The sequence below is a fragment of the Mercenaria mercenaria genome, chromosome 10, assembly GCF_021730395.1.
Source record: "Mercenaria mercenaria strain notata chromosome 10, MADL_Memer_1, whole genome shotgun sequence".
Lineage (NCBI taxonomy): Eukaryota > Metazoa > Mollusca > Bivalvia > Venerida > Veneridae > Mercenaria > Mercenaria mercenaria.
Window position 1 is genome coordinate 15,251,986 of NC_069370.1, and position 26,954 is coordinate 15,278,939.

General features: G+C 36.2%; 2 protein-coding genes across 3 annotated transcripts in view; one reads left to right on the plus strand and one right to left on the minus strand.

Moving 5' to 3' along the window:
* LOC123560024 (protein timeless homolog) overlaps positions 1 to 26,954 on the minus strand; it is a 63,412-nt gene that overhangs the window by 19,621 nt on the left and 16,837 nt on the right. The window contains exons 15-26 of one of the 2 annotated variants that reach the window (XM_053552310.1): positions 26,425 to 26,503; positions 25,937 to 26,076; positions 24,603 to 24,759; positions 24,043 to 24,123; positions 20,343 to 20,440; positions 5,976 to 6,029; positions 5,513 to 5,582; positions 4,269 to 4,476; positions 3,179 to 3,321; positions 2,318 to 2,394; positions 1,585 to 1,714; positions 1,078 to 1,157 (exon numbers count right to left, since the gene is read on the minus strand). In XM_053552310.1, the coding sequence (XP_053408285.1) occupies positions 1,078 to 1,157; positions 1,585 to 1,714; positions 2,318 to 2,394; positions 3,179 to 3,321; positions 4,269 to 4,476; positions 5,513 to 5,582; positions 5,976 to 6,029; positions 20,343 to 20,440; positions 24,043 to 24,123; positions 24,603 to 24,759; positions 25,937 to 26,076; positions 26,425 to 26,503 (1,317 nt within the window). Of the gene's footprint in view, positions 1 to 1,077; positions 1,158 to 1,584; positions 1,715 to 2,317; positions 2,395 to 3,178; positions 3,322 to 4,268; positions 4,477 to 5,512; positions 5,583 to 5,963; positions 6,030 to 20,342; positions 20,441 to 24,042; positions 24,124 to 24,602; positions 24,760 to 25,936; positions 26,077 to 26,424; positions 26,504 to 26,954 lie in introns of both variants that reach the window. The other variant, XM_053552309.1, reaches the window with a different exon arrangement.
* LOC128559782 (podocan-like) lies at positions 13,920 to 18,251 on the plus strand. The gene has a single exon (XM_053552311.1). The coding sequence runs from the start codon at positions 14,102 to 14,104 to the stop codon at positions 16,490 to 16,492; it is 2,391 nt and encodes a 796-aa protein (XP_053408286.1). The 5' UTR covers positions 13,920 to 14,101; the 3' UTR covers positions 16,493 to 18,251.

The following is a 26,954-nucleotide window of genomic DNA, read 5'->3' on the forward strand; positions in this document are numbered from 1 at the left end:
TGTGGTCAAAACAGAACAAGAGCTGTCTGATGACAGCGCGCTCGACTATTCGAATTGATTGAAGAATGGGGTCAAAATATTTCCATGGATATTCAGACAAAAGAAATAAATAGATTAGACAAACAGTGTTCCTGTATTACTTTGATTTCGGTAAGTCTTGCACTAAATGGCAATATATGAGCCAATTTCAAAGTCCAAAAAGGGCCATAATTCAGTCAAAATAGTTATGTACTCTTGCCTACAGATGTAAATCATAATGATAAGCAAGTGTTCAAAGTTTAAAAGCCATACGTCAAATAGTTTTGACAAAACATGGACTTGTATGAAAACAGAACCAATGTCAAAGTCCAAAAAGGGCCATAATTCAGCCAAAATAGAGGACAGAGTTAGTATGTTCTGTTTCCTACAGATAGAGACTATTATACTAAACAAATGATAAAAGTTTCAAAGCCATAGGTCAAACACTTTACAAAAAATATGAACTGGTACGAAAAACTTAACCAAGATTTCTAAGTCAAAAAGGGCCATAATTGAGCCAAAATCCTTGATGGAGTTATGTGCTCTTGCCTATAACTGGACATGGTGATGGTAAACAAGTGTTGAAAGTTTCAAAGCTTTATCTCAAAAGACTTTGTCTAAATATGAACTGGTACGAAAAACTTAACCAAGATTTCTAAGTCGAAAGGGGCCATAATTCAGCCAAAATCCCTGATGGAGTTATGTACTCTTGCCTATAACTGGCCATGGTGATGGTAAACAAGTGTTGAAAGTTTCAAAGCTTTATCTTAAAAGACTTTGTCAAAATATGAACTGGTACGAAAAACTTAACCATGATTTCTAAGTCAAAAGGGGCCATAATTCAGCCAAAATCCTTGATGGAGTTATGTGCTCTTGCCTATAACTGGCCATGATGATGGTAAACAAGTGTTGAAAGTTTCAAAGCTTTATCTCAAAAGACTTTGTCAAAATGTGGACTGGTACGAAAAACTTAACCAAGGTGTGACGCCGACACCGACGCCGTGGTGAGTAGGATAGCTCTACTTATTCTTCGAATAGTCGAGCTAAAAATCATATTACCATCGGAATCTTTAAATCTATCGAACAATTCTCGTAGTTCAAGCTCATCCTCTTCTCTCCAAGGTCCAGCCCGTGTTCCACTGTACAAAGAAATAGAGATATAACCATATAACCAACCTGACTAAAACATGCTTCTTTTTTATTTTACTGGATATTTACATACTAAAGTAAGTGCAAGACGACTTTTCTGGGTGTATCTAATTGTCATGTAATGAAAGTGCTAGAAAGGAGGAGATTGTGAAAAAAAGAACAACAAACACAAATTTAAATAAATACAAGAAAATACTCCATTCATGAAAATTAGGAACTTACTCTTTAACACTGTAAACTTTAATTATATTGCAAACATACTCTTCAGCATCTTTTTACTTCCCAAGACAAACTTTTTTTCTCTATTAAGACATTTTGTTATTGCAGTTTAGGTAAGAAGATACATGTATGTATTTTACATCAACAACAGAGCTAAGCAAGTAGGGTAAACTACTGCTTTCTGCACGTTAGACTGACCTTTTTGGTTTCTTCAAATCCTTTGCACTTTCAATGAGTTCCTGCCGTTTGAGTTCCCTGATGATCTGACCCCTTGTTTTAGAGGGGTCGGTGATTCTCTCCATGATACAATCTACCGTGTCCTTGTCCTCTGTAAGATTAAATTAACAAGACATCAGAAGTTTCAATGATCAAACAAAGTCTGCTTTTATTTTGCATGGTTGTGTTCTTTGCTGCTAAACAATCCTTTTAACTATCACAGCAGCAGTCTTTAAGTGCTGTGTTGCAACTAAAGAAAGTCACCTTGTGCTTGGACTCCATGTTGTTATTTTTTTCTGGTGCTTTGAGTTAGTGGAGTTCATTCCATTTTTCTACGATAGAATTTCGCTTAGACTAGTCAATGAGGTCACATAAGCAATAGCTGTTTAAAACTAGGTATGCAAGGTTGTGTAATAAATTCAAATATACAAAGTTATGCTACCATGCAAGACCTGCACTATCAAAATTACAGTTGAAACCCTGTATCTTGAATTCTGAGGGATCAAGCATTTTACCTTGCGGAAACCGAAATTTGACTTCGAATGATTTTTTGTGCATGTGTTTTCGAGATGGGGCTGAAAATGTGGATAGCTTGAATTTTGTTATTAGTAAGTTCATGATAACGCATTTCAACTGTACATAGAGCACTTTCAAATCTGTAGCTGCATAAGGTATATGTGTTAGAAGTCATGAAAGACATATATATATAACGAACCTTCATTTTCCCTGTAATCCTCAAATAATCTGCGGACTTCCATTTCAGCATCTTCCGTCCATAGAACTTTACCTTTACTAGAATCAAAGACAGAAAAGACAATACTAAATTTCTCTATACACTCCCAAAAAATAAATACAATTGTTGGTTTTAGTAAGGTTAACATTTTAGAGTATTTCATATCCAATATATTTTTACGCCATTTCTAACCACCAGTGAAAAAGACTCACCCCAAAATTATTGTTTTTTTCTCTCACTATTTCTATCTGACAAATACTGTTGTGTTTTACTGTAGCAGATGGTTTTACTCTGGGTCTATTTCTACAACAAGGTAAGACAAAGTGCTCTACTATTCTACAACTTCTTAACAGAACAAGGGCCTTTACCTGGCAAAACTTCTTTTAAAACTGAGTTATTTTATTACAATTTATTACAAATCTAAATTTAATTAAGGCAATGATAACAACTTTCATGCAAAACCAAATTTTCTAAGCCAAATAAAGGCAATAATTTGAATTAATTTCAAACAAGAGTTCTCTGACTGCAGTAGGCAAGTATGTTTGACTAGAAGGATGGTGGCAGGACCCGCGCCATGAGAAAACCAACATAGTGGGTTTGCGACCAGCATGGATCCAGACCAGCCTGCGCATCCGCGCAGTCTGGTCAGGATCCATGCTGTTCGCTTTCAAAGTCTATTGCCATTAGAGAAACTGTTACCGAACAGCATGGATCCTGACCAGACTGCGCGGATGCACAGGCTGGTCTGGATCCATGCTGGTCGCAAACCCACTAAAAATGATGCTGCTTATTATCATTTAATATGATCATTTACTCCTATCTCAATTATTGCAGGTACTCTACCTCTGGTATGAGCCATATCCCTCCACCAGTTCTATAGAATCTTTACTAGTTTTCCAGAACAGCAGTTCCATGAAAACCTTCTTGTTGTTTTCTGCTACCTCCACAAATCTTCGAACTATGTATGCTGCAAATTTACTTATTTCCTAAAACAAAGAATATTCAGTCTCTTTCAACATGAGAAAAGAACACCAACAATAAGATGTACAGCAGTCTTTGAAAATTCAGAGAAATAAAGTATTAATACATGGATCTTATGGCAATTAAATTCTTACCCACTCTAGTAACATACGAATAATGAAATACTATGATATGTCATTGAATGATATCAAATTCATATTTCCTGGCAAGTTTCATAACTTGTGGTAGTGGGTTGATGTATGTGTTCAGGCTTAGTGTCTTCATGAGCAGTTTTTTAGTCATATAAAAGACAATGTCTACTTGTAGCGGTGAGCGATATGCCCAGCTTTATAGTGCTGCTTCACTGGTATATCATGTGACATGTGAAAAGATACCTCAACACATTATAATGACACCTGGCTGAACAGTTCTAGTACTATCGTCTTAATGCCGAGTGCCAAGCAAGGAAGCTACTAGAACCTTCTTTTTTTTTTTTAAGTCTTTGACATGATGCCATCAAAATGCAAACCCATGACCTCCCATACTTGCAGTGGATGCTCTACCACTAGTCTACTGAGGTACTGTTCAGGTTGGGAAGATGGGAAGAAGGTATTGGGTTGGGAAGTAGGTATTGGGTTGGGAAGTAGGTATTGGTTGGGAAGTAGGTATTGGGTTGGGAAGAAGTTATTGGGTTGGGAAGAAGTTATTGGGTTGGGAAGTAGGTATTGGGTTGGGAAGTAGGTATTGGGTTGGGAAGTAGGTATTGGGCAAGGAAGGAGGTACTGTGTTTGAAAACAGTTATTGTGCTGGGAAGCAGTTACAAGGAGTAAGTACTGGGTTGGGGAGTAAAATACGAACATTTCAAGGAGAAATATCTGACAAATTATAGATCTGTGTCTGCCATTATTACATCTAAAATTTTTAGCATTTCTCAGTCTTCCCTAACTTACATCTTCAGTACTGTCTCTCTCACCTTGTATCGCTGGGCCTTTGCAAGTGGAGTAAGCATAATTTTCTGGAAAACTCGGAACAGAGAAATTTGAAACAGCATTCCAACATAGCCGAGATCGAAGGCAACACGATGCAACATTTTTATACAGCAATGATTTGTGTGTGTAGAATTTTTCTGAAAGTCTGCTGTAAGTAAGACATATGCCTTCAATATCTCCGGCTTGGCAAACCTGAAAACAAAGCACCAGGTAAAAAACAAGAGCTGTCTCCATAGGATGACACATGCCCCCGGTGGCACTTTGAATGAATAGTTATGGCCGATGTTAGAGTTTAGGACCTTTGACCTACAGACCTGGGTCTTGCGCGCGACACGTCGTCTTACTGTGCCACACATTCATGCGTAGTTATTTTAAAATCCATGCATGAATGACAAAGATACGGACCGGACATGCCCATCATTGCACTATCATGAAATATGACCTTTAACGTCTAAGTGTGACCTTGACTTTTGAGCTACGGACCTGGGTCTTGGTCTTGCGCACGACACGTCGTCTTACTGTGCCACATATTCATGCGTAGTTATTTTAAAATCCATGCATGAATGACAAAGATATGGACTGGACATGCCCATCATTGCACTATCATGAAATATGACCTTTAACGTCTAAGTGTGACCTTGACTTTTGAGCTACGGACCTGGGTCTTGCGCGCGACACGTCGTCTTACTGTGGTACACATTCATGCCCAATAATTTTAAAATCCATGCATGAATGACAAAGATATGGACCGGACACGCCCATCAATGCACTATCATGAAATATGACCTTTAATGTCTAAGTGTGACCTTGACCTTTGAGCTACAGACCTGGATCTTGCGCGCGACACATCGTCTTACTGTGGTACACACTCATGCCAAGTTATTTGAAAATCCATCCATGGATGACAAAGATATGGACCGGACACGAAAATTGCGGACAGACGGTTCAAAAACTATAATGCCTCCCTTCGGGGGCATAAAAAAAGTTCAACATTAAAAGGACGCAAGGCAATCTATTTCTAAAGGTCAGTATTAAAAGTGCTCTCAAAGGTTAAAATGTATCTTAGAAATGTTTGCATTAATTGCTAGATTGAAATATTGCTAAAGTAATCTTAAACATGTATGTGACAAAGAGCTATTACCGCCCTTGATTTGTTGAGTGAAATTAAGTTGGTATATAAAGTTCAGGCTGAATTAAGTAACTTTTCAATAATGGTAAAATAGCATACTTGACAACAAAGTCTCTAAAAACAAACTCCTGTTCAGACATTTCCATGGTAACAGTCTCCTCTTCTTCCTCTGAAAAACAAAGTTAACATCAATCAGTGCATAACACATTTAGGACTATGAATGTGTTCAAACCCATCTATCTTACATTAACTGCAAAGAAAGATCTTACAACAAATATTAAGTACACTGGAAGACTTCTTCTTGCATTTCATATTAAAAAAAAAAAAAAAAAAAGACTTCAAGACAGAGCTGAAATTCTCTCACCAGGATTAAAATCCTCAAACCTCTGTTTTCTGAGAATGAAGCTCTCCCCTTGTATAATAAAACCACCTCTGACTCTACCCCTGTATCACAAAACAACCTCTACCTTATGGGACTAATAATTTACCCCTGTATCACAAAACAAATATGGATATGACAAACACAGAGAAAATCAAAAATACAACATACCAATGTCCTTACCTTCTATTTCTTCCATGCCTTCCTCAGGTATACCTGGAATCTCTGCAGTTGGCCCTGGAAAATATGCACAAAGTTATTATAATTAAAAAGTTATCGTTCAAACTTGAGCTATCACTGGGGGGACGCCTCTTTGATCCTAGGAAAGTAAATATTCTGCAGCAGGTCTTGATGAGGTAAACAAATGATGTTAGTTTTATGAAAGTTCCCTCTAATATAAGATACTGCTTGCTCTGTATGTCATCCTGATGGGGTAAAACGATTATTTCTAGCTTTATGAAAATTCTTCCTAAGGTTAAGAAGACATGGAGCAGATAAGAAATAAAGCAATCTGACCTTTTACCTCAAAGCGTGACCTAGGCCCTAGTGACCTCATGGTATTACAACTGTGAAAATTTATGTTAAGTTTTTTACAATATTAAACAGATTCAGAGATAAAGATTTGATGGATGGAGACAGAAGCATACAATTCTAATGCATAGAAAAATGCACCATGCCAAGGTAGCATAATGCACTGCAACAAATTAGAATGATGCACTCTGCTTACATAGCATAACGCAACCATTATAAACTCACAAACCAATCATTGTAAAAGTCAAGTTCAAGAGATTAAAACCTCAAATAAAATTTTGATGACAAAGTAGTTCTTTATTCAAAAGTAATACTTACTCTATAGACACTTATGAAATACATGCACAACAAAAAATATATAGGAGCCCTGTCATGTATTTTTTTTAATCATTAAAATTTCAGCTAACATTTAAGTTAGTAGAATCATAAAATGCACAGCTTTCTCTTTCTATTATATTTCACAAAACAGTATTGCACCATTACCAATTTATCATTTTTTCTTTATGCAATCACATAAAAAAAAAGCTATCGGACAAACTCTAGAGTTTTATAATCGCACACAAAAATGCAGTTTCTTACAGTAACAGTCCTTCAACTACAAGTACTTTATAAATGTCTGCAAAGTAACATAAATACATTGAAATCTGTGCATAAAAAGGCAACTTGAAACACAACATGTAAAGGATATTATTAGAGGGAAAACTTGTATCAATTAGTACTGTGTTAAGCACATACTTCCTTTTCAGAAAACTTTTAAAGTTCCCACAAGTAGCTAAATTTGATCACAGATGTTTTTTAAATTAATAATTTAGGCAAGACTCGCTTTAAGGTTCTCAGATATCATCTTGGCAATAACAGAATTACTTTAGTTAAGGTTTTAAGATACCTGAACGAAAGAATTACCCTATGAAGTAGAGTAGTTATTTGAAAATTCATAAAACAGTTTTAAAGATATGTCTCTTAAATCAGGATTAGTTAATGGAAAAACTGGCTGACATGCATGACTGCAACACAGCCCCCTGATTATTTTTAGCTAGGTGTATATTAATTATACTGAAGGCCACCAGAACTCTGATTAACAAGAGCACCGCCTTGCGGGTGCTGACGCTCATCTGATTTTTTTTTGTATAATAGAAATATTGTCCTACCCATGATTTTCTAAGTCTAAAAAGGGCCATCACTCTTGCAAAAAGCAGGATAGAGTTATGTTTCTTGATGTACAGTGTCCACTTATGATGGTGAAAAACTGTTGCAAGTTTTAAAGCAATAGCTTTGATAGTTTATGAGAAAAGTTGACTTAAACATAATATTCAACCAAGAAAATGATTTTTCTAAGTCCAAAAGGGGCAATAATTATTGCAAAAAGCAGGATGGAGTTATGTTGCTTGCTGTACAGGGTCAGTATATGATGGTGAACAAGAGTTGCAAGTTTTAAAGCAATAGCTTTGATAGTTTAAGAGAAAAAGTTGACCTAAACATAAAACTTAACTAAGAAATCTGATATTTTCTAAGTCCAAAAGGGGCCATAAATCTTGCAAAAAGCAGGATGGAGTTATGTTTCTTGCTGTACAGGGTCAGCTTATGATGGTGAACAAGTGTTGCAAGTTTTAAAGGAATAGCTTTGATAGTTTAGGATAAAAGCTGACCTAAACATAAAACTTAACCAAGAAAACTGATTTTCTAAGTCCAAAAGGGGCAATAATTCTTGCAAAAAGCAAGATGGAGTTATGTTTCTTGATGTACAGGGTCTGCTTATGATGGTGAACAAGTATTCCAAGTTTCAAAGCAAAAGCTTTGATAGTTTAGGAGAAAAGTTGACCTAAACATAAAACTTAACCAAGAAATCTGATATTTTCTAAGTACAAAAGGGGCCATAAATCTTGCAAAAAGCAAGATGGAGTTATGTTTCTTGCTATACAGGGTCAGCTTATGATGGTAAACAAGTATTCCAAGTTTCAAAGCAATAGCTTTGATAGTTTAGGAGAAAAGCTGACCTAAACATAAAACTTAACCAAGAAATCTGATATTTTCTAAGTACAAAAGGGGCCATAAATCTTGCAAAAAGCAAGATGGAGTTATGTTTCTTGCTATACAGGGTCAGCTTATGATGGTGAACAAGTATTCCAAGTTTCAAAGCAATAGCTTTGATAGTTTAGTAGAAAAGCTGACCTAAACATAAAACTTAACCAGGCAACGCCGACGCCGACGCCGACAACCGCTCAAGTGATGACAATAACTCATCATTTTTTTTCAAAAAATCAGATGAGCTAATAAATGAAACTATTTTGTATAGATCATTATTATTCAACTTTCCACTATATTAGATCAATTGCGCACATCATATGAAACAAGTAGAGCTAATACAAAGCATAACTGAGCCAATATGGGAAAAGCAGGGCCAATACGAGGAAACAGGGCCAATACAGAATCCAAATCCAAACTATAACACCATTATTGTATATTTTTGACTAAATCAAGGCCCTTAACTGTGGTTTTGTGTGTGAAATCCCAAACAAGGGCCAAACTTAACAAACAAATATCACACTAGTTCAGAAATCAAATTCAGTCTTTTGACCACACGCCCTAGAAGATGCTCAAAACTTCAAAGGTTCATTAAAATATTACATGGATTTAATAGTTTGGTTTCAATTTAAGCTTTACCATGCTATATTTCTAAAATGGACTGGTCCATCATTCAATTTGGGCAGTACCATCTATTATTTGAAGGGGTGTTCACTGAAAATTTACTGACTGAATAGTCAACAGTGCAGACCATGATCGGACTGCACAGATGTGCCCGCTGATCTTGGTCTGCACTGGTCGCAAAGGCAGAATCACATGCCGCCAACAGGCTAAAGGTTAAAGTTTGATATTTTACACAGGGAGTCTGTGATAAAGTCAGAGTAAATTGTGACCATTACCCAAGTGATATTAGTATCATGTTTGAGCCAGAGTTAAAGATCTTTTTATATACATTTTCTTGGTGATGGCGAAACCCATCTGACCACTTTCAGTCTAACAAGAACCTTTCATTAAAAAAATTGTGATCTTTCTTAAATGAAATACAGGTGATACCTTAAATCTTGTGTGTGATTATACAGGAAATATTAAAGAAGTAGTGAAGTGGGCCTCTTACCACTTATCTGAAGCCTGAATATAACCTGGATTGTATTACATATATATACTATATCCTAATGAATTTAGTAGGGATGGCAACGAGTACTAGTACTCACAGATTTTTTTGATCGAGTACTTGGTTACTGGTTAAAAGTGGTTTCCGAATACAGTTGCAAACTTAATGTACTATTAGAACAGTAAAAGTAAGAATGAGAACGTACCACACAGTGCTTCTTTAGATTATAAAGACATATAAAAACTGAGTAAATTTTAATAGCTCATTTAATATCATAATTATTCTATATATTGGCGACTAATAAAACGCTAAGCCGAACTTCTGGAGCAAACTGCGAAGTCGGCATACAACTGGACTGGTTTACTTTTTAAATTAGAAATGAATTATGTTCTTTATGATGTAGTGCTAACTGTAGCGCTTGCACACAGGTGTGGTGTGATTTTCTAATTGTTTATGATATAAATGGTATTGCAATAAGCGGCATAATTACAATTTACAGTAATCATGATTTTACAAACACGTGTTACCTGTCAGGGGTCATTATTGACCATTGTGCATCAATTCACACCTTCATGTTTGTATAATCTGGGTAATTGAGTGGAAAGATGACAGGTAAACACTTTGGTGTTGTTTAAACGGCCGCATTAAAATTGACGTGTTTCTAGTCTCTTTTTGTTTTTATGTTTTTTTTTTCAAGTAATCAATTACTAAATCTTGTAATTGATACTCAGAGCACAGAGCCAGTTATCTGTTGCCATCCCTAAAATTTATGAGAGAACACCCTCTAAAATGTTTAAGCTATCTAAATGGTTTGTAACAGCTGTCAAAATGATGACCTTCAGCAATATGACCACTTTCCAGATTTTGATGGTGGAGACACCAGGTGCCCCTCTTTGCATTTTTTCTCACACAGGTGGGCACCTGGGCAGAACAACCGAATTTAATACGTAAGTGATTTGAAAACAAAAATATGTAAAGATCAAATCAAGAAATGCCTTAAGGAAATTGTGACATTTTCTGTAGTTAAATTTATCAACAGAATTTACCCCAAAAAAAATTTCAAAGAATTCCACAAGGTGAATTACACTAATAACGCAACTGATGGAAATAAGTCCGAGTATGCGTCACATATCTAGGAATACTAGACAAGAGGGCCATGATGGCCCTATATCGCTCACCTGTTATCATTGCACTTGAGGACACGAAGGTCCTCATATCTAAGTCCAAAGGACAGTAACAACAAAGGGAAGAAATTTAACCAAAAAGAAAAAAAAATTCTTACAAGGTAGATATGTCAAAAAACACCTTAAAATTGGAGGTACCATCCATGTTGTACCACAGAAAAGTGGTCTCTGTTTTTCCCTACCGCCAATAATAAAAAAGTTACTAAAAATAAGCTATTTATAGTAACGTAAAAGGGAAGTAATTAAAAAAAATATTGTAAGTGAACAAAAGAAGTATCTGCCAAATAAATCTGTTGGCATAAATGAAATTTCAGATCAGTATCTTCATTAGTTACGGAGATATACCCATTTTAATTTGAAATAAAGGGAGGTAATTTGACATAAAATCAGTCCATAGTTATCTACCCTGATTGGCTCAGTCCAACTAATGACAATAATGAAATTTCAAATAAGTCCTATTAGTACTTTCTGATATAAATCCATTTTGATTACAATCAGGGGAGGTAATCAGATATAAAATAACTCTGAACCTACGCTTGGATCTGATTTGTCATGGAATCCAAGAATTATTGTTGCTGAAGTTATTTTGGAAGTTTGTATCAAATAAAACCATAAATGAAGTCTCTATATGGCTGCAAAAGCCGAAATAGCCAATTTTGGACCTTTAAGAGGCCATAACTCTTGAACCCATGAGGAAATCTGGCCAGTTCAAGACAGGAACCAAGATCTTGTGGTGATACAAGTTGTGTGCAAGTTTGGTTAAAATTGAATCATAAATGAAGCTGCTATTGTGCAGACAAGGTCAAAATAGCTAATTTTGGCCCTTCCAGGGGCCATAACTCTGGAACCCATTATGGGATCTGGCCGGTTAAACTAAGGAATCAAGATCTTATGGTGACACAAGTTTTGTGCAAGTTTGATTAAATTCAAATCATAAATGAAGCTGCTATTGTGCAGACAAGGTCAAAATAGCTAATTCTGGCCCTTTCAGGGGCCATAACTCTGGAACCCATAAAGGAATCTGGCCAGTTCAGGAAAGGAACCAAGATCTTATGGTGATACAAGTTGTGTGCAAGTTTGGTTAAAATCAAATCATAAATGAAGCTGCTATTGTGCAGACAAGGTCAAAATAGCTAATTCTGGCCCTTTCAGGGGCCATAACTCTGGAACCCATACTGGGATCTGGCTGGTTTAAGAAAGGAACCAAGATCTTATGGTGACACAAGTTTTGTGTAAGTTTGATTAAATTCAAATCATAAATGAAGCTGCTATTGTGCAGACAAGGTCAAAATAGCTAATTTTGGCCCTTTCAGGGGCCATAACTCTGGAACCCATAATGGGATCTGGCCAGTTCAAGAAAGGAAACGAGATCTTATGGTGATACAAATTGTTAGCAAGTTTGGTTAAAATAAAATCATAAATGAAAACACTATCGTGCAGACACGAAATTGTTGACGCACGGACGGACGCACACACGGACTGACGACGGACGAAGGGTGATCACAAAAGCTCATCTTGTCACTATGTGACAGGTGAGCTAAAAATGAAATTAAACAATATCTGAGGTTTGTTGGATTACCAGTAATGACCGTGTTATCCTGCATTGCAAGTAACACAGATATTTACTACAATGAAATACTGTTCACTTGAACTCCAATAATTTGCGCGCCACCTTTCACTCAAATTCATCATCAGGTCCCAGCAAAATCACATATAATTTTTTTCTCCATGGCTAGAACTACCGATAACTTGAATAAATTTTGCTGGTCCAGTTGAGTTCAAGAAAACAAAGTTTGACTGTATGTGGACAGAATAAGGTTGAACTAGAAATGTGTCCTTAGGACACAGATGCCCCCACTACATAACAAAGGACACAAATGTTTTCCTAGGTCAGGGGCCATAATTCCTACAATACTGAATGAATCCGGGTGTGAAACCCCAGGTGTACAACTGCACATGCTGACCAACATTCCTGTAAACTTATATGACTCTAGGTCAAATTCTTTTGGAGCTATGCCCGACACAACATTAAAATGACAAATTTTTAACTAAATCAGGGGCCATAACTCCTACACGACTGAATGAATCCGGATGTGAAACCACAGGTGCACAACTGCACATGCTGACCAACATTCCTGTAAACATTGGTGACTTTAGGTCAAATACTTCTAGAGCTACTTGCGACACAACATTAAAATGACCAATTTTTTTACTAAGTCTAGGGCCATAACTCCTACATGATTGAATGAATCCGGACACAAAACCCCAGGTGCATAACTACACATGCTGACCAACATTCCTGTAAAGTTTTGTGACTCTACATCAAATACTTTTGGAGCTAGGCATGACACAACACTAAAATGACCAATTTCTACAAAGTCTATGGCCATAACTCCTACATGACTGAATGAATCTGGACGCGAAACCCCAGGTGCACAACTACACATGCTGCCCAACATTCCTGTAAAGTTTTGTGACTCTATGTCAAATACTTTTGGAGTTAGGCGCGACACAACATTCTCGGACGGACGGACAAGGGCAAATCTATATCCCTCCCCCACAAAGTGGGGGCATAAAAATGGTGATCACTCAACAATTCTCATCTATATACAGGTTGCTTCCCTTGAGGGAAGAGGGAATAGTGTAAGTCTCTACTACTGCACACATTAGGACTACTGCATGAGGGCAAGTAGTACACAATGTAAAAATACTGGATATGACAACTTACAAATTATTCTAACTAGTTTACAAAAGTAATGACTGAGATTATTCAGGTTTGTGAAAATTAATTAGGCTTGTGATTATATGCCTGTAACAAGATGCCGATGCGCAGGCTGGTCCGGATCCATGCTGGTCGCAAATGCACTATGTTGGTTTTCTCATGGTGCAGCTCAATTTTGTCTTTTTCAACTCCTTAACAAATGCAATGAGTTGAATGAGTGAGTCATATTTAGCCAGATGGGACTAAACGACAAACTTAAATCACTTTACATACAGAACTGACTAATACCATCACTACGGGACACTGATATCTAAAAAATACTTCAATGTTCAGTCAAGATGACAAAGCAATACACAAACTATATCACTGCTTTTCAGTACGTCATATAGTTGTGCTTTCGCATCATGAACACAAAGCAGTATCTATGTATTACTCTGTAATATATAACACTGATTTTACTATTTTTTCTGCATGTCAAGTTTTATCATTTCCATTAAAATTAAAATATTCACAAATACATCACAGTTTACAGCCTTTCGAAGTCAATAGGAACAACTCAAGTACTTGGGAAGTAACGAGTACAGAAGTGTATGTAATATCAAGATTATTCTGGTTCTAGTCATGTTTTCAAGACAATGGCTTTTGTTCCTACCAAAAATTTATCCAAGGATTATTTAGGAAACGGACATTTATACGTAAGCTGACATTTCAGCAGCTAACTCTTTAAAATAGATAAAAAATGGAAGGAGGAACGACTGTGTTGACGTGTTGGATGTTCGCTTGTTTGATTTTCTGTATTAATGGTCTTACACCAGGTTGTGAATATGTTCACCTAACTTTGACCTGTTCCGGACCTAACATGACTGACGTACCGGAAAATATCTTTGCAAATACAACTGAAATTAAAATAAAGCATGCTGATATCAAAACACTGAACACTTCAGCTTTCAGTCAAACCAAGAAACTTCATGGATTAATTGTAGAACACAGTGGGGTCACTGACCTAGTGGATGAAGCTTTCGCTGAACTGAAATTCTTAGATATGATTTCGCTAAAAGGAAATAAGCTCATTACCCTTCAAAATGGCATTTTCTCCAATCTGACTTTACTGAAGGTGCTGCGACTTAGTGAGAATTCGCTTGTATCAGTAGATGGAATATTTGACGGTCTTACAAATTTGGAAAAATTAAGTCTAAATGATAATCAGATTGTCACCATAGCAACGGACACCTTTAGAGACCTCACAAGCCTACATCACCTAGAACTGAACAACAATAAAATTAAAGAAATTCAGCCAGGAGCATTTGAGAACATGAAAATGCTGATGCTTCTGGGACTAGGAGATAATCCTATAAGATCTGTTGACAATATCTTCCCCAGTGATATGATGCTGCAGTATCTAAACCAAACAGCTTGCGAACTTTCAACATTTCCGAGTGACCTTCCATCATCACTGAAATATCTTAAACTCACGAAAAACAAGATCAGACGAATTTCGAAATCAGACACGCAGAGATATTCAGACCTAAATGCACTGATTTTAGAGGACAATGGTTTGGAGTACATTGAACCTGGGTCATTTTCTTCAATGACTTCTCTCACAGACATTTTCCTTTTTGTGAACTATCTAGAACATATTCCTGGTCCGTTCCCAGCCAGCATCAAGAGCATACACCTTGATAACAACCGGATTGAATCGATTCCTCCTGACATCTTCCAAAATGGAACTAAACTTAATATTCTCTCACTTCGTATAAATAACATTACTTCTATTCACACAAATGCCTTCCAAAATATAGAATCAATTCAAGAATTACATCTCGAAAGGAACACGCTATCTATTTTACATGATGAAACATTCAAATTCGCTTTGAGACTGAAGTATCTAAATTTAAACCATCTGACACTGACAGCGGTTTACCCCGACTGTTTTTCCAATCTGAACTCTTTGACTAAACTAGAAATGTCATTTGTGCGCGTCTCAAAGGATCAAGTGTATGGAAATATATTCCGAAATTTGCCGATGCTTGAAGAACTGCAGCTACAGGAGAGTCCAACACTGGCTGAAATTTTTATCACCAATCTTATCATAGAAAGGAAAAAGGTGAAAACTATTACACAGTTGAACCTTGAAGATAATGGACTGGAAACATTAAGTTCTGATGTACAAAAGTACTTACCTAACATACAGAAGCTTTCATTACGAGGAAACAATTTTCACTGCAATGCTAATATACTATGGCTGCGAATCTGGCATAATATTGAACCAGACAAACTTCACAAATTCGATCAAGTTCGCTGCTATCTACCGCGACATCTTCAAGGTCAACGAATTGAAGATGTCCAAATTGGGCAGTTTAACGATCAGACCAGTTCTGAAAATGACAACCTTGACACCGTTTCTCATCCTTACCACATTCCTACTGACGATCCATTCCAAACGACAACTGAACAAGCGTACTACTTTCATTATCCAGATTACGACTATGAATATCTTTATCAGTACGACTACTCAAATGGCTCTACCGTACAGAGTATTTCAAATCATCCGATCCCGGCACTAACTTTCCAAACAACAACACCCTTGTCCGAGGACGACAGAAAAACAGTAAATTCAAATAACACTGTTGAGACATACAACCATTCAAATAACTCTACAATAAAAAGTATTTCAAATCATTCAAGACAGGCAACAATTTTCAAAACAGCAACACCCTTGTCTGATGATGGAAAACAAACAGAAAATCCCAACATCAAAAACCATGATATAGGACACACAGGTAAACCACCAGCTCAAAACAATGGAGGAAATTCATCCAGTTTGAAAACAGTCGGGATAGCATTTGGTATGGCGTTTGGTGTAATCATAGTGATGCTCTTTGGTGCTTTACTTGTATACAAACTGTGGCAAAGGAAACGTAATGCTGCTATGAAAACTGGGCGACATCAAAACGGAGGGCAGGATTATGTTTTTGTTGCTGCGCAGACAGACAGACGTGACAAACCAGAACCTAAAGTTCACAGGAAACTGTCACGGGCAGAGAGGGGATCGACGACATCACATGCCAGTGAGGACATAACAAATTCTGATACAGACATGAAGGTCTACATAATGGATATAGATGCATAAGATATGCTTGACTTAATGTGAAATACGTTTTTACAAGTACAGCAGTACTGAAAGGCTGGCATGATTTGAATAAGGCTGAAGATATCACTTAAACAAGAAAACAAATGATATGACAACTGAATGTGAAAGGCAGGTCCACAGTATTTGAAAATATACAAAGTTTTCTTTATGAAACTAATGTGAACATAGGCCGATGTTTTAGGGTGGAATGAAGCCGATAAAAGTTTTTCAGCAAAAGTTATATCTATAAAAATAAATGTCTATAGTTATTATATATATTCAAAATAAAACACAAAGTTGTTAAATTATCAAAGTGAAATAATTTTGACCAGAGTGCAGTTTGAAATACAAACAATATTCCTAGTGGGTGTTGCTTGTTGTGGGACAGATAAATTATCTCAAAGAAAAGACCAATCACTACTGTGTGACTGTTTACAAATCAGGTAGCACGTCATATTCTCTGGCATCCTAATTTTACAGTGTTTCTCTCAACATGTGAAATGGAAAATTCAGTTTCTTTTAGTTGATATAAAATGCGTTGCCAAAACTGGAATTGCAAGACTATAACTTTACAGCGAAAACTTTTCAGACTATGTGACCTTAAAAAATACTGTGAATGAAAGTTATCCGATTAACATCTGAAATGCAGAGTAATTTTGAATATGTGATTTTCAACGCATTTATAAACCTTTTTATTTAATTACAAATGTATTTTTCCTTTAATCATAATGTAATTATAATACACCTGGAAAAGATTTACTGGAACAGAAACATTTATCCTGTTCTTGGACCAATATGCATATGAATACTGATGTACAAAGTAGAACTAAGAGGTGCATGCTCTTTTGATTTTGTGTTTTTTGTTTCAGGAGTACGTTTGGTCATATTGATCTCTAAAATACAAGTCCGTCGAGACTAACCAGACTATAAATCCGGAAGTTGTGTACATAATTATTGCATATAGAGATTTTATAACATTCAACATGTTGGAAGTATATCTATGTTACATGTATATATAATTAGCATAATTTTTTTTATGTGTGAAAAATCCATGTGAACTAGGAAAACTGACAAACATTATTTTATGTTGTCCCTTTTTTCTTGTAAATACTAATGATTTAACATTTTTGTACATTTTGTGGAGTTGCAGTGTCTATTTACTGTTAAGAATGCATTTAAATCTGCCTTAGCAGCCACCTACATTAACCAGCCACTTGCCTTAAACAGTCAGTCGGCTTACTTCACATCAGTCTTTACTTTTTGTTTTAATTTCAAATTCTCTTAAGCTGCTATCTGCCTTTAGCAGCCAAATTATGTCATTCCCTCCGCAGGCTGCTTAATGCAGGTTTGGCTGTACATTTTTTGTACATGTAATATAAGAACAATGTTTTTTATTTCATCACAGGAATATAAATATATAATTTGTATTTTTGGATATCTTTTTAGATACATATGACACATTTATTTTAACTAACAATTTGTGAAATCATTAATATTTGTGTGGGACTAATTTTCATGGATTTCATGGTTCAGTCAGTTCACGAAATTAAATTCCAACCAACAACTAAAAAAGTACTTGTTTATATGATCTATGAAAGTTTAAATGCACAATATTCCTTTCCCAACAAAATATCTGTTTTGACCAAAACCACGAAATATCATGCCAACAATATTAATTGATTTCACAGTATTTTAATTTCTTTGATCATATATGTATGTATAATCTTCTAGTATGTAAAATAAAGAAGACAATTTCTAACATGTTACAAATACTTGATTTTAACCTAGGGTATGAACATTTGAAAGCAAAAACTTATTTAAAAAACAATTCAAAGTTTTGTATTTTTCATAATGGTGTCAGATACATGGACATGTTAAAAGTGCTTGGAGACCTGCATATTGGGTATTTTCGCAATACTTTTATTATGCAATCAAAAATATAACAGACAAATTCACATTAAAAATTTGTGGTTAACAGCCAGCTATTCTTGTGCAGGTAAATATGTGAATATGTAGTAAATTCGCCATTTGCTCTGTATAAATATTAGCAAAAATACACCCACTGATTTTTGTCTTTTTGTTGGGTTTAACGTCACATCAACACAATTATAGGTCATATGGTGACTTTCCAGCTTTGAGGATTGAGGAAGACCCCACATGCCCCTCCGTGCATTATTTCATCATGTGTGGGCACCTGTGTAGAACCACCGACCTTCGGTAAGCCAGCTGGATGTTTTTCTCACATGAAGAAATTCAGCACCCAGGGTGAGGGGCAAGTAATTCGAAGTCAGTGACTTCAACCACTCAACCATGGAGGTCCCCATAAAACTACTGAAGATATCATCTGATCTATCTACAGTACTTAAAACACACCCAATATATTTTATGCCCACGTGAAAATTACACAGGGTTTAGTTTCTTGTATTTACAATTCTTTTTAATGTCTCAAGTATCAAATACTGTTGCTCTCTCTAAAATCTCAAACTATGTCAACGACAGCTGGAACTGCTAATATTCTCAAATGCATTGCAACACACAGTTTTTGTAAGAAACGTATGGCCGAGTACATGATGATACCATGCAGCTGAAACTGGATATCTTGTGCTTGCTTATCTCAAAATTCAGGCTATCTTATAGACATTTTCAAGTCCTATCACACAAGCATGTGCACAAAGTTGAATTTCAGTTATCTGAAAGCAAAACGCTTAACCCCTTGAAATTCAGGATACCGAGTTTCCACTGGATTTGTAACAAGTGTGGCAAAACAAGAGCTTAACATTCTGAATGCAACTCAAAATTACCAGGGATTACACTATGACTCATGTATCAGGTTCACTGAATGAAATGCATTTAGACTGTAAATATTTTACTGATCCAAGTCAAAGGAAGCAAGTGTTTAAATATTTCAATACAATAAATATTCACAACTCTTTTCTTCTCATTTCTGGTTTATATTCAATGGCTCTACTGCTCCCATTCAGTAACATTCAGATTTTCTCCATATATGGATATTTCAGGATAAATAAATCAAGGATATAGTGTTTTTTTTACCATCATCTAATTTTAAATGTCTTTCTAATTTTTCGTCAACTGATGAACTTTAATGATGAGCATCCTGTTCACAATTTATTTAGTCACATGATCAGAAATATCTCTCTAAATAACTCACAAATATCTGTTCAAGCATACTTAATTTATTTATTTATTTGGGTTTTACGGCACACCAACACAGTATAGGTTATATGGCGCCAAACAGGACTACAAATTTTGGTTTCACATCTCATTTATATCGAAATAAACACATGAGGTATGGAATCAAAATTTGCATACCTGCTGGAATCACAGAGTTACTGCAAAACCAAGTGTTAAGACCCTCTTACGATCATGCAAGGGTAAGGCAGTGGTTCCAATTCTTTTCATACACAGATCGTCCCAGAACCACATGGGGCTCAAGCTTACTTAAACTCGAGGTAAACTGGTGAAGAATATTTTCCTTATTGTACCTGGTCACAACTACCCCTCAATGTATACTTACATGCAGTAGCTAAATTGGTAAAGTAAAGCAGGTAAACTAGTAGGTAAAGCAAAGTAGGTGAAGTATGTAAACTATTTGATCTGCACCATGAGAAAGCCAACATAGTGAATTTGCGATCAGCATGGAACCATGCATCCATGCTGTTCCCTTTCAAAGCCCATTGCAATTAGAGAAACCGTTAGCAAACAGCATGGCTCTTGACCAGACTGTGCGCATGCTGGTCGCAAATGCACTATGTTGGTTTTCTCATGGTGTGGTTCATTTCTCAATGCACACTTACTCAGTAAACTGAGGTATTTCTCAATGTTGACTTACTTGGTAAACTGGTCATAAATATTTCCCTCAAGGCCATGAACTCGTCTTCAGGAGCTATGTCTGCAGAACCAAACTCATTGCGGTCTGGCCATACTTCCCTAAACAATATACAAAATGAGTACTCAAATTATCTAGGGCTGTAACGAGTATCCGAGTAGCCTGATATCCACGAATTGGACCAAAAGTTCGAGGACGGATATTCATCATTGTCAAGATCATTGGATCGCGATCTTTTTTATTAATACATGCAATATATAATTTTCTATCAATAAAACTAAATAAAAGCCACATTAAACGTCTTCAATGAATTTTCTTGCACATCTAAGTCGATTACGCATTGTCAAGATTCTAAACCGGATGTAAACAAATGTCTTAGGTAGAGTTAGTATCGGTCTTATACTGTAGGCGTACATTTATTAGCGCGGTAAAAATTTAGCGCAAACGCATTTTTTGGTGAAATATCTAATTAATGCGTGGACGTGAATTAGCGCTCTCGCGAGACCGCTAATTTCTGATTTTAGCGCAGTCCGAGATGAGGCTCTCGGAGATTTACGGAGATTCACGAAGATTTTCGGAAATAAACTTAACCGTCGGCAATTTTTATGTAATGTGTTTCTGCTGTAATTATACGTCATACTGGTTATGAATATCTTGACGTAAACTTAAAATTGAGTAGACTAAAACCTATCCATGCTGCCTGGCTGGTCAATGCACACAGATATGTGAAAAAAAATATCAGTCATGTCAGGGTGGCGCCTTACAGATCTAATGGACGCAATCGAAAACTTCCGTTAGCTAAAAACTTTAAAACATGTACCAAGTATGACTTTAAGATAGTGTGCCGTGAAGATACTTGTATTTTTTCAACGATACTTTCAACGGTGATGTAGCTTTATGTTTACGTACAGTATATAAAGTATAATATTGCCTACGTAACTGTATTGTCTTCTTGTATTTAATTATAATAATCTGCGTGTTTTATATTCTGTATACTAGTTATAATTAATGAAATAAAACGAGATTGTCACACATTTTAATCATTGAATCCCCTTTGTCCTACATGCAATGTGTCTTAATACAAACGTTCACACCTTTCCGTAAACGAGCGACTGCAACAACGGACATGCCCAAAGGTGATATGGAAAGCGATAACAATTTGATCAAATGAGAAAACAAGAGGGCCATGAAGGCCCTGTATCGCTCACCTGACCTACAGACCTAAAGATCATTAAGATTAACATTCTGACCAAGTTTCATTAAGATATGGTCATAAATGTGGCCTCTAAAGTGTTAACTAGCCATTCCTTTGATTTGACCCCGTGACCTAGTTTTTGACCCGACATGACCCAGATTCGAACTTGACCTAAAGATCATCAAGTTAAACATTCTGACTAAGTTTCATGAATATACAGTCATAAATGTGGCCTCTAGAGTGTTAACAAGGTTTTCCTTCGATATGACCTAGTGACCTAGTTTTTGACCCCAACTGACCCAGATTTAAACTTGACCTAAAGATCATCAAGATTAACATTCTGACAAAGTTTCATTAAGATATGGTCATAAATGTGGCCTCTAAAGTGTTAACTTGCTTTTCCTTTGATTTGACCCGGTGACCTAGTTTTTGACCCGACATGACCCAGATTCAAACCTGCCCTAAAGATCATCCAGTTTAACATTCTGACTAAGTTTCATGAAGATACAGTCATAAATATGGCCTCTACAGTGTTAACAAGCTTTTCCTTTGATCTGACCTAGTGACCTAGTTTTTGACCCCACCTGACCCAGATTTACACTTGACCTTAAGATCATCAAGATTAACATTCTGACCAGGTTTCATTATGATATGGTCATAAATGTGGCCTCTACAGTGTAAACTAGCTTTTCCTTTGATTTGACCTGGTGACCTAGTTTTTGATCCTACATGACCCAGATTCAAACTGGACCTTAAGATCATCAAGATTAACATTCTGGTCAAGTTTCATTAAGATTGAGCTAAAATTGTGAAGAGTGTTAACAAGCTTTTCCTTTGATTTGACCTGGTGACCTAGGTTTTGACCCCAGATGACCCAATATCAAAATTGTCCAAGATTTTATTGAGGGTAACATTCTGACCAAGTTTCATTAAGATTGGGCCAAAAATGTGACCTCTAGAGTGTTAACAAGCTTTTCCTTTGATTTGACCTGATGACCTAGTTTTTGATCCCAGATGACCCAATATTGAACTCGTCCAAGATTTTATTGAGGGTAACATTCTGACCAAGTTTCATTAAGATTGGGTCAAACATGTGACCTCTAGAGTGTTAACAAGCTTTTCCTTTGATTTGACCTGGTGACCTAGTTTTTGACCCCAGATGACCCAATATCGAACTCGTCCAAGATTTTATCGAGGGTAACATTCTGACTAAGTTTCATTAAGATTGGGCCAAACAAAAATATGACCTCTAGAGTGTTAACAGTCAAATTGTTGATGACGGACGGACGCCGGACACAGGGTGATCACTAAAGCTCACCTTTGAGCACTTCGTGCTCAGGTGAGCTAAAAACACAAACTACAAGCTTAAATATTTTATTTTGCATGATCATATATTTAAAATAATGATATGGACAATAAACAGGAATTTCTTACGAACCTTAAAATATCAGCAAGCAGTGTAACAAGTGCAAACTCTCAAGAGTATTTATTTGCAAAAGTTTGAAGAAAACATCATCAAATGAAAATGTACATGAAAATGCTTGGACTAATTAATGCACGGACATGAATTAGCGCACGTGCGATAGCGCTAAAAGCGCTGTTATTAGTACACCGCTAAAATAAGTAAGCCTACAGTATTCGAACTAAAATTAATATGAAATCTGTCATAACAGTGAGGAAATATTTATCATTTAAGAAATTAAATTTAATAAAAAGTTAAATACAATTTTTTTTCCAACAAATAAAGTTTTCCTATCAAAAAATGCGAAACTGTTACTAAATATTGTGATATCAATGACCGACATCATATCGTTCATCTGCAAGAATGGCAAACATTCCTGAAGTCCACTCGCTAAACCTGACTTTAATTAATGAGCAAAACATTAAACATAAGTCATAACTGTTAAATTGAGCACTATGAAAACTGCACAGTTTAGATTCCATAAAGAAAACGGTATTTATATAACAGTCTTGCATTTTTGTGTCATTATAAGTTGTTGCTGGCAATTTGTGGTTCGAACTGTGAATCGTCAGCCCCGACTCGCGAATCGGATCGCCACTTGTGCGAAGATCCACAGCCCTAAATTTATCGTTACTGTGGTACCATAAAAACTTTACGTGGAGACAATGTGAATCATTATCATTACTGAGGGCTTACTTTCTATGGATTTTATTATTTTACCATGAACATTTCAAACTTAAGCAGTCAAAACTCATTAAGAAACAGCCATTTTAGCCAAAACCAAACAACTAACGGATTTCACAGTAGTTCAACCATGAAGCAAATTTCAATGCAAAAATGAAAAGAAATGATATTATCAACTTTTCAGACTAAATTGTCCTTCTGATGGTAAATGAACAAACCTTAAAAGAGAGGTGTAAATTGAGTTTAAAAATTTGTGTCTACCTAACTTACTTTGTTGCCTAACTTACTTGTAACCTAGATTACTAGTTGCCTAACTTTCTCCCCAAAGGAAGTTCTAAGTTCTAAATATTATTTTCCCTTACCTAGCTGCTCTGAAAATTGCTACAGCCTCCCCTGCTTTCTTCTCCCTCATGCAGTCTTGGATACGAATCATAGCATCCACTCTAGAAAGTAATAAATACATGTTAAATTCTAAACGATAATACTAATTTATTGGTTTTGTACAAAGCAATAAGTCGGTAAATAAAATCCCATCAAAAGGTTTCAACCAAACAGGTTTCAAACAATAAATGGCCTGTTTGTTTGCTTGTTTGTAAGCTTATTTATAGTCGCCACCGGTAACCCATATGGGCGACTTCTCTAGAAGACTGTTAGTAATGTAAGTGGGAGGACAGTGCAAGATACAGATGATGTTCCAATTCTAGAAGCTTCTGTGGTTCTTTACCATGCCAGGTGTAAAGCATCCACACACTGGACTCTTATCCCAATGTTAGAATTTTTAAACAGCAGGAGCTGAGCTCGAACTCACAACCCCTGGTTTCATAGTTAGTCCGTGTTACCACTGGACCACAGTGTTCTCTCTACGGCCTGTTTGATCTTCCCCATGGAGGTTAAATGAATATATCTTATCACATTAGACTACCTTTGTTGGTCCACATCTATTTCTGATGCTGCGTCAAACGGAGCTACATCATCTGGAATATCGCTACGTCCCTGGAAAATGGCCGACAACTCGCTTGAAATCTCGTCCCATAAATCTTCCAGTTCCTGCTCACTAGGTTCAACATGACCTGTATTTTCTGTAACATTCCAGCATACTATTTTCTTAGAAATCTTTTCACAATGGTTATTAGCTTCAAGAATATAATAATTATTTTACGGCACATGTACAAAACTTTATAATTTCTATGTAAATTAACTGTTGTAAAAGTTTACATATTTGAGATCATGAACCTTCCTAAAAAAACTTTTCCATATGAACTGTTATGAGAAAACTTTAAGAGAACAATATTGAGAATATTACTGTTGCAATATTTTTTAATCACTTTTAAACTACAGCTACTACTAATAGAGATTTATACCGCCAGGCACCCCCATCAGAATATAGGCCTTGCCGGGGCATGGATTTCAGGACCCCACCAATCCATAGATCTGGGCTGTCCCTACTTGTTAAAATGGGTGAGCACTTATTTGATCTTTGACCTCTTAAGTGTAACCTACCACTTAGCAACCCGGATCATATGCTATACATGTCAACATAATGAGATAAATAATTGATGAAATTAATGAAAATCTTCTTAGTAATTTAGATACTACTTAGCTGACACAAAGTTAAGCTATTAGACCGTTCGCCAACAAGTGCGACCTTGACCTTGGAAATACTGACCTGTGTTGTGTGTGTTCTGCATGTCCTCTTGATGAGGAAAATAACTGACACAAGTTTTATGAAAATCATCTCAGGGTTTCAGAAGATAAGTAGCGGACACAAACCTATGTTATCTATACATCAGCATTTGTGACCTTACCTTGGACCAAGTGACCTTGGCTGTGTGCTCCGTATGTCATCTTGATGAGGAAAATATTGGATACTACTCTGCGGTTTAGAAGATACTGAACCTAGTGACACAAGTTCTGGACATTGTTTTGATGAGGTAAACAACTGATGATAATTGTACGAAAATCTTCCAAGTGGTTGTGACAATATTGAATCTACATGAAACTAAACTATTTGACCTATTACGTCAGTCTGACCTTGACCTTGGACACAGTGACCTTGGTTGTGCACTCTGCACATCATCTTGATGAGGTTGATAAATGATGCAAGCTTTACAAAAATCTACAGACAGTCAGAGTGGCATGCATGACTCAAATATATATACACTTCGCACTTGGAGGAATAATGAACATGGTGAATAAATCTTCTTGCTACAAATCCTCCAATGTCACTGTTTGGACCAATAATAAATATGATCAAACCTTGATTTCTAGGCTTCTTTTTCCTTCCTCCTGTCTTCTTCTTTTTCTTCTGTACCACAAGATGACCAGTCTTCTTTGAGAAGTTCTCCAGCATTTTCAGGAACAGGTGGGTTGTCTCTATGAGATCTTTCAAATACGACCTGTTCAGATATATTCTACTTATAAAGCATTACTCTTTTAACACTAGAGCCATCACAAAAGATAATAAATACCCCCAGGAGCCTCTACAGGGAAAGCAGACTCTTGTGTTATTATTAGCTTTGACCTCAAGTGTGACCTTGACCAAAAACCTGTGTTATGCACCTTTATACAATCTTGATGAGGTTATCAACTGACTGCTAGTTTTATAAATATCTTTCAAGTGGGTTGAAGATATTATTAGCTATTTGACCATGGCTTAATAAATGGTTGCACATTCAAATTACTCTCAATTCAATGCAGCATGTATAATGATAAACAATCATGAGTAAAAGACTTTCAGCACTTACCTAGACTGTCTATTCTGATCAAAATGCCTCAGTAATGTCAGGAATATATCTCGAAACTCCATCATGTAGAATATGTTACCTGAAACAATCCAAGACATATCATCACACTGTAGGGAAAAGAGAAATGAACTCAATACCATGGCTTTGACAATGGGAGCATAAAAATTACTTCGTTTTGCAGTTTTCAACACCTCAATAGTATTAATCCTTAGTGAAGTTAGCCCTACTATCCAGTGTTAATGTACTGTGTACCAAAAATAAACTGTTTTCCACAAGACGCCACTTCTCCAGATAAAACTCGAGTTAGAGAACAAATGGCAACTGACATATTGATGTCTGTCAGACTAACTAAAACATTCTGCTGAGAACATTCATCTGGCCAAGGAAACAACTTCAAAACCACTATACAAATGGTATTCTTCAGAGAACATTACACCCATAAGTCTAATGTAGAGAACAGTCATCTTGCTATGGAAAATACCATTACACCAATAGTCTGCTGATTTTCGTACTGACATGTACAGGTCGGC

Coding starts and splice junctions, on each gene's coding strand:
- LOC128559782 (XM_053552311.1), top strand. CDS start 14,102: ATGGAAGGAGGAACGACTGTGTTGACGTGTTGGATGTTCGCTTGTTTG.